Source organism: Thamnophis sirtalis, unplaced genomic scaffold (genome assembly GCF_051295495.1).
Source record: "Thamnophis sirtalis isolate CommonGarterSnake01/CBP01778 unplaced genomic scaffold, rThaSir2_p1.2 scaffold_13, whole genome shotgun sequence".
Lineage (NCBI taxonomy): Eukaryota > Metazoa > Chordata > Lepidosauria > Squamata > Natricidae > Thamnophis > Thamnophis sirtalis.
The window spans coordinates 54,863,673-54,877,093 of NW_028261393.1; the positions used below are offsets into that span (position 1 = coordinate 54,863,673).

At 47.3% G+C, this 13,421-nt stretch overlaps 1 protein-coding gene across 5 annotated transcripts in view; it reads right to left on the minus strand.

Moving 5' to 3' along the window:
* KLHL13 (kelch like family member 13) overlaps positions 1-13,421 on the minus strand; it is a 45,974-nt gene that overhangs the window by 13,345 nt on the left and 19,208 nt on the right. For 4 of the 5 annotated variants that reach the window (XM_087727013.1, XM_087727012.1, XM_087727010.1 and 1 more), the window contains one exon: positions 505-646. In XM_087727013.1, coding sequence (XP_087583139.1) covers positions 505-618 — 114 coding nt within the window. In that variant the 5' untranslated portion in view covers positions 619-646. Of the gene's footprint in view, positions 1-504; positions 647-9,556; positions 9,671-10,297; positions 10,452-13,421 lie in introns of those variants that run through there. The other variant, XM_087727009.1, reaches the window with a different exon arrangement.

A 13,421-nucleotide genomic window follows, 5' to 3' on the forward strand; every position in this document is an offset into this window, starting at 1 on the left:
AGCAAGGGGGGGGGGCGATGGGCCTGCTCTCGAGAGCTGAAGTTAGAGGACAGGCCTGGGCCTCTGCGGAGCACGCTAGATAATGAAGCTAGATTTTTCACCCTCCAGGCCAAGGGGAAGCAAATATATATATATATATAGGAGGAGCAAAACATTCACCCTGAAAGGCTGTTTCGCCTGACAAATTCCCTCGAAGGCGTTCGGACACAATTCGCAGGCCAAAGGCCTCCCCCTCCCCCGCTCTTGCTTGGACCATGCCAAGCCTGGGTCTCTTTCCATCACAGGGAAAAGCAGCCGCCGCAATGTTCAACTAGCAAAGGAGAGGAAGCCTTCCCAGACCTCCGTTCTCGGCTCCCTTCCCAGTCGACTGGGTGACCTGGGGCTGCAATGACACCATCGGACAGGTGAGTCTTTGGAGGAAGCTCTTCCCCCTGGAACGGAAGGACACGCCCCCCCAAAGAAGTTCACCTGGCGGGTGGCTCCCCCTTCCGGGCATTCACTCACCTGGAGGACCACAGAACTGTGAGTGTTGCTGGTGAAGAATCGGGTGGTTCCTGCCTTTGACGCCTGCAGGTGAGCAGACAAGCCCATATCGCTGCTCCCCAGAGTGACTTTCATGTGAGGCTCTTCCTCTTCAACCAAAGATCTGGGAGACAGGAAGGAAGAGAAGGAGACAACGGCCTCCGGTCAGAGCTGGCTTGTTCCTCTTGCCACCACCAGCAACAACAATCGCAGGAATCTGCAAGCCCATCTCAAAGGGGAACCTGGCCCGATTTGCATTGCTATTATAACCGCGGTTATTAAATGTTAAAAAGTGACGGGGCAGTTTCTCCTTCTGAATTCAGCCTTCATTGCTAACACCTTTCTTTCATTTTTCCCGCAGTTAAGAGGGTTGGCAATTTTCGATCCCCTTTTTCAACATTTGGGGGTTCGAAAGTCTCCCACCTTTTAGGAAGCTAAAAACCCTTCATTGCAGCTGAATAGGAAACTGAGGGGTAGAAAGGAGGGGAGGGGGAGGTTGGCAAGCAAAAGTTCTGTCTGTCCAGATCTCAAGGGCTGCATGTATGACATGCTGATGCCTTCACGGCACCTGTCTCCATAAAAAGCTCAGGGATATCGCCTTACACAGAGTCGTTTGTGTGTCTTCCGAACACGTGCTGACATGAAAGTATCCGCTCGTCTTCGTAATGTTTAAATATAACTTGCAACCTCTTTAGAAAAGATCTGATCTCTGAGCCTGCAGGTAAAAACACTGGCCTCAAAAGGAGCTTCAGAAATTACTTCCGCAGGACAACTTGCTCCCCCAAATCGGAAATAAACCAATTGTCTCTTGCCTACATTAAAAAAACCAAAATCCTGATTAAAAAAAAGAGCTGGTTTAAAATAAATTCTGACAGGTTTTGCTTGCAGCTGCTATTTGCTTGCACCGAGTAGGGAAAGTGGGGTTATTTAAAGGAAATTCTGAAACTTGGAACGTTTGGGGGTGAGAACACAAATTGTTTGGAGATCAGCCATAAAAAAAAAAAAAAGAACTCTAAACAAGAACTGTGGACTACACGGAAATGACGGTTTGATACATGGGTGTGAAATACATGGAACACGCAGTGTCAAAATGCAGGACACATTTAGCAAGTTTCTATTTCAAATGTGACCAGGTGGTTACTCACCACAAGGATTTGTGAAGATTAAAGCTTCTTTCTGAATATGCTGCTGTGCACCACAATTAGCAGCCCATAAATAACCAGAAATGTCTCATGTCACATCCTGATTAATTGCATAAATCTCTACACAGCCCCAAAACCCAAATCTGTTTCTTTCAGTGCATTCAGACTACTAGAGGTAGGGGGAAAAAAATTAAACGAATCACAGATGGCAGATGTTGGTGCAACAATTGAAGGTGAAGAAAGTCTTCCAAACAGGATGGGATGCCTGTTATTTTTATTTTGTTATTTATTATTTTATTACAGTGCTCAGACCTATCTTTGATACCAGCAGTGACGACCAAGAATTTTCTGATAGGTTAAATCACATTTTATTTGTGTAAAGTCAGGTTGCGTTCTTGTGGTCCGAGTTGGACAGAAATCATCCACGTTCTCATTTACAGGTGGAATTTCGGCTCTCCCAAAGGTTCGATCTCATCATCACACAATTATGGCTAAATACAAAATATGGACCAAAGCATCTCTCTTGAGTGCATTGCAAATTTTTTTTAGCTCAGCAACAAGTAAGTATTCCCTCCAGAATCACTGGAAGATGTTACTGAAGTCCAGTTTCATTAGGTCATAAAGATATATATATCACTGGTCCAGGGAATAGGATATTGGACTAGATCAGATCTGATAAACCAGGGATGTCCAATCTTGGCAACTTTAGGACTTCTGGGAGTTGAAGTCCACAAGTTTTAATGTTGCCAAGGTTGGAGATGTCTGCAGTAAACAGTAGTTTCCAGACCACAGGTAGGGTTTGAAAATGTGGGGGGCTTCTTTATCCAGTACACAAAAAGCTTGCATTTCTGGGGGAAATTATCTAGCTTACTTATCTAGGTTTATTTTAACCTTCTTCCATGTTGCTTTCTAATAGCAGCAACTCCTCCTTGAAGAGCTGTGGAACTCAAAGACCCAAAATCCACAAGGAGCCGAGCCATCTAATTACGTCAACTATGCGCCCCCCCCCCGCCAAAAAACCCCCAAAAGTTTTAATGAAAAGATATTCCGTTTAGACATATTTACCAAGGCTGTTTTACATACGCTCATTAAAGCTAACACACCAACCCTTATTAATAACTAGTTAATAAGGAGAGTAAATATATTGATTAGGCTTTTCTGGGGATAATGCTGAATCGCTATTGCTTCCAAAAATTCCTCATAAAGTTAATTAATCTGAATTATTCCCATAGCTATGAGCAATAGAAGGCATTATATTTAAAAAAAAAGAGGACTAGTTGGACTTTTAATCCACGTTAAATTCTGTAAGAACCAGGACTACCTTTTACGAGAATCAGAGGAGGCTGTATTTGTTTTAAATTAAAAATTTTAAAAAAATATTTTAAAAAAGAAAAGAATCAGTGGAGGGGAAAGTCCAGCAAAGAAACGAGGATCCAAATAACTACTTGGGCAGGGAGAGGAGTTTTCTTTTAAAGATAAATCAGTTTTTCACACGCAAACATTCTGGGAACCCTCAAAAAAACAATTCATCACAAATATTCAACTCCAAAGCTGCACAAAAAGCTTGAATACACATTTCTAGCTCTTGAAACTTTTTTTAGTGGCTGCTTGTCTCTTCATCTTGCTGATCCAATTATATATATATATAATACATACATACAGTATATATATATACTAGCTGATGAGAGCTAAATAGCTTGAAATAGATCTATACTAGTCTCTCTTTATTTATCAGCACAAATAAAACACACACACACACATATATATATTGTGTGTGTGTATGTATGTATGTATGTATGTATATAACCAATGTTCAGTTTAGCGATCCTATATTTCACTGCTCTTCTCTGCCCGCCCATGCCCTGTGCCCCCCACCCACCTTTGTTTGAAACATGAAACACTTGGGTTATTTTTGTACATCCCAGTTTCAGGTGGAATAATAAAAGGTACCCAAGTCCTTTTCAGAAGCACTCTGTGCCACAGGCCTAAACCCAAAGCTTGCTTTTCGCTCTCAGTGCAGTTAAGAAGTTGGCTTCGTTTGTTCCTAGACGGGTCCTTTAGGACTCCCACAAGTCCTAAAGTTGCCAAGATTGGACATCCCTAGTTTATCAGATCTGATCTAGTCCAATATCCTATTCCCTGGTCCAATCTTACTTTTCTGTTGTTTTGCCTGGCTGAAAAAACTGCGGAAATGCTATCCTGTAGCATCACCAAGTCATTCAAATCCCACAAATGAATCCCCCCCCCCAATAATTCATAAAGCTAACCAAGTAAAAGATGGCTTCAGGCCCCCATCTAGTCCCCCACTACCATATGGGGGCAACCTAAGGTTCTCCTCCTGTCCGAGCAGGCTGGCTGGCTGCCTCGCCGTCCACCCATTTCACTTTCCAAGTGCCCGAAGCTCTATTTTCCAAAGCTGCATAGCAGATACTTAAATAATGGCAAAACTATCTTCCCCTGATGTGTCAAGAACCAGCCACGCTTCTCAGAAAGACGAGGCGGGTAAGGAGGCCCTTGGCACGAACGCCGAAGGGAGGCGCACGCTGCCCTTTGGCATCTTCTACGAAGGCGGGGGGAACAGATCTCGGGATCTTTCAGAAACCTGCCTTCCGCGTGGTGCTTGGGAACCCATCAAAGGCGCTCTGGGTTCCCGGGGAGCAGTCCAAAGTAGTGGTCAATTTCATGAATATTCAGAGCAGCTTAAGACTACCTTCTCTGTCTAAACATCGAGAGCAGCCTCCAAATCGAGGCGCGATCTCCAAAGCCGAGATGCTGATGGAAACTAGGTAGAATTAGAATCCAGAGATGCAGGGAACTTGGGAGGCCAAAAGAGGACTGAAGGAGGACTACCTCACCTGAAAAGGAGGGAGGGGGGAAGCCAGCCAGGATGGCACAAGGGATCGCTTCCTTGGTAACTCCACCAGACTCCCCCCACCCCCTTATGTTCCCACCAACTGCCAAAGAAAGGAATTAAGAGCAACCTTCTTCCGTGTAATGTTTTCCCAGCCTGTGTTTCAATTTGTAGACACAACAAGCCGCTTACAAATGAAAACAGGAATCCTTTCAAACAAAACAGTGGACAAAAAAGCATATAAACAAACCCCTTTTGAGATAACAGATGAAAAAAAGGCAGCCTCTGCTTAACCTCTTTGGCACAGCTGATGAAAGAGACGGTCTTTTAGATAACCTCACATCCTGGAAAGAACCAAAGCTTTTTCCGATAGCCCCCCCCCCCCAACTTTGCTGCTCCTCCTTAGCTTCTGGATTTCAATCTACTTTTGCTTTTCATCAACAAAAAAACAAACAAAAGTGACTGGGCAACTACACCCATCGAACTGCAGGATATAGGACACAATTCAGTGTAGTCCCACGGATGAGCTCTTTGGAGCCCAACTCCAAAGGTTTGCAAACTCTAAGCCAGTGTTTCTCAACCTTGGCAACTTGAAGATGTCTGGACCTCAACTCCCAGAATTCCCCAGCCAGCATTCGCTGGCTGGGGAATTCTGGGACTTGAAGTCCAGACATCTCCAAGTTGCCAAGGTTGAGAAACACTGCTCTAAGTGGTTCAGTTGGTACCCCGTTTCCCCGAAAATAAGACCCCCCCTGGCCCAACTGGGCTTTTGCACACACATGTGCTAAAATAAGCCCTCCCCTGAAAATAAGCCCTCCCCCAAAATATTGCAACACAGCAGCAGCCATGAGGTGACCACACTGGCCGCCTCCTGTGCCTCAAAAATAATAAGAACCCCCTGAAATTAAGGCTACGTGTTTGTTTTGGGGGTTAAAAGAAAAGAAGACCCTGTCTTGTTTTCGGGGATACACGGTATTTAGCGTCCAAAGGTTGCAAAGGGAAAAGAAAGAGAAAGCTTATGAAGAATAAAAAAAATATATCTGCTAAACAGGAGGGAGAAAGAAAGCTGCATCTTTTTTAGGTGAGCTTCTGCTGTGGTCCTAAGCATGCTGACAAGCAGCCTTATGCTTTGGGGACTCTGCTGAGCAATTAAAATCTAAAAAAAAAAAATTAAGAGCACGTTATGCAAGACTTCGTTCCAAGATTTATATTGACCAATTTTATTTTATTTTGCTTACCTTAGCTTGAAGAGAAGAAACGATTACTTTGATAATGTGATTGGAACTATCTTTGACACACTGCAATAACACTGCACTTGGAAGAGGAGAAGCAATGCTGGACACACACACACCCCCCAAAAAACCAGGCCAGGGTGTGGAAAAGATGCCTCTTCTTTGACTGAACCCCAAAACAGCAGGACTTGAGCCTGCCACTTTACTTCTACTGAGAGCACATCTAATCGGCTCCTTGACGATGCAAGACAAGATAATCAAGTCTGGACTAATGTAATGTGGACAGCAAGGCTTTGGCCAAAGTAGGAATTATCTCAAAAAAATCGTGCATTTGCAACAGATGTCCAGAATGGGAAAAGTCATCTCTGCGAGTAGAGTAGAGTAGAGTAGAGTAGAGTAGAGTAGAGTAGAGTAGAGTAGAGTAGAGTAGAGAATAACAGAGTTGGAAGGGATCCTTGGAGATCTTCTAGTCCAACCCCCTGCCCAGGAAGGAAACCCTACACCACTTCAGACAAATGGTTATCCAGTCCCTTCTTAAAAACTTCCAGTGTTGGAGCATTCACACCTTCTGGAGGCAACTTCTGTTCCACTGATTCATTGTTCTAACCGTCAGGAAATTTCTCCTTAGTTCTAAGTTGCTTCTCTCCTTGATTAGTTCCCACCCATTGCTTCTTGTTCTACCCTCAGGTGCCTTGGAGAATAGCTTGACTCCCTCTTCTTCGGGGCAGCCCCTCAAGTATCGGAAGGCTGCTATCATGTCTCCCCTGGTCCTTCTTTTCAGCAGACCAGACATGCCCAGTTCCAGGTCTTCAGAAAGGGTCAATGCCTCTGTCTGCATGTCACACATCTCCAGAATAAGATCTGGGAAGCAAATTCCCTCAACATACTAGCTAGTCTGCTCACCCACCTCTGGCTGAAACGGCGCTTGATTCGAATACTTGTTGTGGCCTAAATGAGAAGTGAATTGCACCAGGTGACATGTTGCTGGCCTCTTGTTTTCCGTGGCCACTAGCGCATCCCTGAGCTTTACATGCACCAGACCCATGAAGGCAAAGCCTCCAATTCCACAGTTGAGGCAAGGAAACCACAGGAGGCAGAGAGAGAGAGAAATTCAAGACCAGTTTCGCAGGAGAGAATTCCGGAGAGTCCCAAGGGAGTGGGAGGCATACAAATCTTATTAAACTAAACTAAACAACTGTTCGTTTAGTGACGGTTCAAAGATACGACGCCAGCGCTGGAAAAATGTGACTTGCGAGTGTTTTCCACAGACACGACCTTTGCAGCATCCCCATGATGAGAATTCAGGCGCTTGGCAACCAACTCGTAGTTATGACGGTGGTTGCCGTGGCCCGGTGTCATGCGATCTCCCTTTGGTGACCTTCTGACAAGCAAAATCAAAGGGGAAGCCAGATTCACTTAGCAACCATGTGACCAACTTAACGACCGCAGGGATTTACTTCACCACGGTGGCAAGGAAAGTCATAAAATAGGCGAAACTCGCTTAACAACTGCCTCGCAACTGAAATTTTGGTCGTATCGCTCAATTGTGGTCATAAGTCAAGGAACTCCCTCTACTGAGCGAGCTCCATCGTCATGAAGCTAGGTAGAAGGAGAAGACCTAAATCGTTCACCTCTTCCTCCGATCAATAAAGTTTTCACACAGGAAATAACATCCAGTCCACATCTAATGGACGGCCACCACCTCATGAAAGCCTGCATTTCTCTTGAATTACAGCTGGATCCTGCCTCTTCTCCCCTTTAACTCAGGGGGATCTCAAACCGCCTCCCCAGTTTCCTACAAAATGCGTAATTTGCTGTGTCCGGAAGAGGAATTTTATTCTGGACGTTAAGTGAAACATGGGGCTTATTAAGTCCAATTCTCAATATCGAGGATCTTTGAGGGCAAATCCATCTTTTGGATTTGATACAAACATGGACCCTGATGCCCACAGATCAATCATAACTGCGGGTCTTCTATCTAGATGTGGGCATTAAACATCAACAAAAGAGATATGGGAAATGTTTTGTTCTTTTGCCCAAAACATATAATGTAAAAAACGAGACTTTCTTGACTTCTAGGCTCACAGGAGTGTGTCTAGGAGAGCAATTCACCTGCTTGAGACAAAGTGGGGGAAATGGGGGGGGGTGTAGGGGGGTGTAGAGAAGGAACAAGAGAAAGCAGGACCTGTAGTGTTCAGGACAACGGATCGTACAGCACTTCATATTCATAAAGACTTAAGAATATTTCTGAGCCTTCTTAAGAATAAACTGTGCCAAACCTATCATTACCAATATAGCCTCTTCCTTGAGATTTTAAAACCTCTTTGGTCTATACATCAAGTACAACATATATTTTACTAAGGAAAACAAATGAACTTGATGAGCATGTTTGAGCTCTGCAATTACATAAATCATTACGAAATATATACCCTGAACTGCACACGAGAGGGCTTTAAAAAAAAAAAGGATTCACTCATTTAACGAATATATTTTAAGACACGTATTTCTATACTTGTTTCCGAGACTCTTTCTAGTTCCTGGTCTGACATATATTGAATTAACAGAAATGTTCCCTTCCTAACTCAGATGGGCAAATGCTTCTGTCCTTCCTGTTTCAACACACCAAGTGTAAAATTTCAAGTTTCAGATCTAGGAAAAATGCTCTTAACTGTTAAAATGCTGAAAGTTTGGGAGACGCTTTAAAAAAATAAAAGCAATTTGCAGCAAAAAGATACTGCACGTCTCATGATATAAAATGTGAAATAAAAACCAAGAGACAGGCAGAAGTCTCTAGCTAAATTTTAGGTGAAGGGATGACTTGTCTATGAGGAAGCGAATATAAAATCCAAAACGTTTGAAAATACAATTGTGTGAAAATTCACACAAGACTTAAGGAAACCAAATCCAAGGCTGTGGAGATGTATTTTGTGTTTTTTAAACACAAAAGCCATAAAAGGCATTTAGATCGCAGTATTCGTGGAAATAAAGAGCAAAATCACCACAATCAAGTTTTCTTTCTTTCTTTCTTTCCTTCCTTCCTTCTTTCTTTCTTTTACCATGCCAGGCGGTTTGCTCAAGTCCAAGCCAGAAATACATCCCTCGTCTTATGAAAAACGTGAGCCTGTCCTTTACAAATCTAAAATCTTTTGCTGCAGTTCTTTTAGGCAAAGCCAATGCTTGGGATTTTTGACTCTGAGAGATGAAAGGGAATCTAAGCAGAGGAACAATTACTTGGATTAAAGAATTGGGACTTTTGACAGCCGGTATTTCACCACGGAAAACCCACACATCACATCGAGTCCCAAAAAAAGACACCGGGGTGATGGTAGTGGTGGGCGTTTTTCGCGTTATCTCATGATGAAAAGCAACTAGAGAGAGAGGAAAGAGCTCGGGAGTTTACTCCTCTCAGATCTACACTGTAGACCAACGGCCCCACTTCAAAACTTCAAAAAAGGGGGACCGAAAAGGAAGGGTTGCGAGCGAATCTGCTCCATTCCTCCTCCCCTGTTTTACCCAACAAAGGCAACACAACACCTGTCATGGGGTGGTGGTGGTGGAGGAGAAGAAACAGAACTGACAAGAGGAAGGAAAAGCCGACATTCCAGGATAGGGGAGAGAATGGGATGTGGACAATGGAAATTCTTAGACCAATGTCACAATCAGAGAATATAATACGGCACCACAGATAAAAAGGGAAGAGGGGTGTTAAAACTGCACAGAGCCAAACCCTGCCGGGGTGGGGAGTGGGGGGGAATATGATCTTGCAAAGGCATGCCCACCTCAAGATGCCCTCCCGTCCTCTGACTTACATGTACGCTGGAGAAAGCGGCGATGACCGGGAGGTTTTAAGCACGGCCACGGGGAACTTCCAGCTAGCAGGCGAGCTCGTTTTCCATTTCAATGGCATGTTGGTCACCGCGATACTACAATAACAGCAAACAGCGTTTCCATAACAGACGGCCGGCTCGGGCTCCCATTCCAGACGCACGCACTCTCCTGGGCAGGATGGTGGTGGCGGCGGCGGCGGCTCCGGCTGGGAACCAGCCAAGCCAGCTTGCCAAGGATGTGAACCCGGCGTTTCCAAGCTGCCAAGGGGGGGCTGCCGGGCTTCTCCTCCGACCCCCACCGTCCCCTAAAGCGGGCGGGCGGGCACTGGTAGGGCTTGGGCTGGCCGCTGACGGTGCCACCGCCTCATTAGAGAAGGGCTGACTGCAGTGTACATTAGAAAAAAAAAAAAGAAGAAGCGCGAGAGGGCGAGGGAGGAAAGGGGGAGCGGCCGCACACCGCCAGGCACCACAATGCAGCTTTGGTCTATAAAAAGACCGCCTCGGTCTTCCCCCCCACCCCGAGACCGAGCTGGCACTACTATTGTTCCACCTTCCCCAGTCACACTGCAGCACCCAGCTACATTCAGTACCTATTAACCTGATTTCTGGCCAATAGTAGCAGGAAAAGGGAAAAAAACTCCCCGAAATGACAAGAGGAATGGGGTGTGCGGGAGGGGAGGCGAAGGAGATGGATGTCATAAAGGAAAACAAAGGGAAACGTACCGGCTCAGAATACATTTGTCATCCTCGGAATATTCGTCGCCGGAGCTTCTGCAACAGTACAAGCGAGCGAGAAATCTCAGCATAGCCTTAGGCCAAGAGGGGAAGGAGGGAAGAGATCAGCGACCAAACGCAGCATCCACCGCCTCTTTTCCTTCCGTGCAAATCGAACAAGGCGAGAAGGCCATTATGGGAGGTTGTGGGGAGGTGGGTGGGGGGAGAGGAAAAGGCTACTCGGAAGCAACAGCCACCAAAACAACAAAAAACCAAGATTTGGGGGGAAAGGAGAGCGAGGAGGGAAGGACGGGTCCCGTCTTTGCTAATCCATAGTCAGGCGACCCCGAAAGGAAGACGGGAGGACAGATTCCGGCGGATTCCTGCCTGCTTCGGGATCGGAGGCTTCCAAGACGTGGCGAGGAAAAAAGCCTCATGCATTTTACAACACCTTCTGCCAAACACGGATGCCGTCCTTCTTCGCCTTCGGTTTGCAGCTGGGAATTGGAGAGCAAAAGTGCCGCTAAGATCTGTCCTCGCACAAGGGAGGCAATCAACACTCAGACAGAGCAGAGACACCCCCCGTCACCCACCCTCCCCAGCTCAATAAACTGCCCAAAGTCTCGACGAAGAAGCAGCCGGTTTGCAGGTGACACATGGCCTCTCTGGGGGTGTCCCGAGGGGCAGGCGGGGGGCGCCCCCTGAAGCAGCAGCCCACGGTGGCCCAACTTAAGGAAGGCAAGGCTTTGGGGAAATGTTATCCCGGCAGTTTCATCCCGAGCCGGGAGAGGCCTCGATCAGTGCGAAGGAGCACCAAGGCACAGCTGCCATGTGGCAGAACAAAGCTACTCCTGCTGGATAGGGAGGGAGGGGTGCCGTCAGAGGGTTTCCAGGGACTTGAACACTCCCCCTCCCACTTTCCCTGTGGCTCTGGGGGCCCGAATGACCGTCTCTTTGAAGGCAAAACAAACAATTTGTACTGGATTTTGACAGTCCTTCCTTCGTTTGTAATCCGGGCCAGGAGGAGCACCAGGAGAAACAGCAGCTTCGAAACGTTCAGGTTCCCAGCAGTGCTGAAAACTCCACAGCCGCAGAATAGGGGGATCTCCCAGCCCTGAACCCCAAAAGGCCCAGCCATTCACCTAACCCTTGCCTAAAGTCCCTCCAGACTGAGGCAGGGTGGGTGGGTGGGAGATTAATCGCACAACTGAAACCACCCTAACTCGGGGAGCGCAGAGGCCCAAGAAGCTCTCTCCTGGCTACCGAGGGTGGGAGGACAATGGCTTGATGCTGCAGGTGTGTGGACCCAGTCCTAGCCATATATTCCAGGGTCAATGGCTTGTGGGGGGAGGGGTAGGAAAACGAGAGCAGATGCACCCAATATGGACAGCCCCAAACTCACTTGTTGCCAGCCTTTAAACGTGGTGGTGGTGGAGGAGGTGGAGGAGGAGGAGGAGGAGGAGAAGAGGAGGAGGTGAAGGAGGTGGAGAAGGAGAAGAAGAGGAGGAGGAGAAGAGGAGGAGGTGGAGAAGGAGAAGGAGAAGAAGAAGAGGAGAAGGAGAAGAGGAGGAGGTGGAGAAGGAGAAGAAGAAGAGGAGGAGAAGGAGAGGAGGAGGAGAAGAAGAGGAGGAGGTGAAGGAGGTGGAGAAGGAGAAGAAGGAGGAGGAGGGGAGGAGAAGAAGAGGAGGAGGAGGAGGAGGAGGAGGAGGAGGAGGAGGAGGAGGAGGAGGAGGAGGAGGAGGAATCTGGGGCAGGACTGTGAGCCAAGCGCAGCCTGCCCGAGAGCCCCCGGGGAAAGAGCCTTTGCAGAGGGCTGGACCTCTGGCGGAGCCAGGCCTCCTTTGACGGAGCCGGGCTGCTGACAAAGGAGGGAGGCTGCCGCCTTCCAGGAACCCCATCAGATCTGGGGGGGGGGAGGAGCCTGGGCTCGGCAACAGGCCCCTATCTCCTGCTCTAGCCCCAGAACCATCAAAGCCAACGGGCGTCATTAGCAGTCAATGGGTGCCTCTGCTCCCAGGGCACCACCGAGGCTGAAGGACAATGGGGGTCAGCCGCTGTTCAAGCTGAATGCACTGCCACTCATGGCAGACCTCGGGCTGCCTCCTTAGGGGCAAAAGGAACAGGCTAGTTCTAGGCAGGGTCGGCCTGCAGGGAGAAGGAAGGGAGTGTGACAGGAGCAGCACTCAAGCCTCCCTCAAGGTCGGAGCCAACATAGGCCAGTTAAAACTCCCAGCCAACTCTCTGCTGTTAAAAAAGGCTGGAGAAGCCCAGATAACAGCAATAGCCTTTAGACTTAGTGCCCGGCAGCCCCCAACAATCTGGGCCTTCAATGGCAAAGCATTGCCCAACCAAGCAGACAGAGACGCTTCTCCTTTGTCAGCTCCGAATCCTTGGACGCCTCAACCTCACGGTTGAGTTTCTCCTGGCCTCGGAAGCTCCCGAGCGGAAGGAGGCAACCTGCAACTGGCTTGGGATAAGTCCAGGTAGCCCACCAGGAACCAAGCTTGATGTCAAAGGTATCTTTTCTTTTCACGAGCAAAGACTCAAACAGCTGCCAAATCCTTCCGCCTGATCCATCGTGGATCTTACTGCTCGAAACGAACGTTGACTTTCGAAAGCCGCTGCTGAATAAATCCGGGCAGCAAAGTGGCTTGAACCGAAGGTTTGAAGGAAAGCGATTTACGGAAGCAAAGATGAGCTGCCCTTGTGGACAACCACCAAGGGTGGAAGGCAACCAGTCCCCAGTTCTAGAAGAAAATCAAGGAGGCGCGTTGATCGAGGGTTTCTGGAACAACCCGTTTCTCAGCTGTGTTGTTCGGGAAGACAGGAGCGCACAGGACTGAACGTTCAACTGGGGAGGACCGAGATCTTAAGAGGCATCGGGATGCTGAAGCCAATTTCTTGGGTTTGGACTATGGGTGATGATTTGATAGGAGGTCTGGCTCTGTCCTCTGAGCCATTCGAATGATTTTGCCAGACAATCAGCCAAATGTGGTAAGCGAAGGATGTTTTTGTCCCAGCTATCTCAAATCATTTCTCAAAATATTTTGGACTTTTTTTTGTTTCAAGAGCAAGAATCCCTGGAAGTTCTTAAAAAGAAAGATCCAAGGCAAGCAGATTACGGTTCTACTCC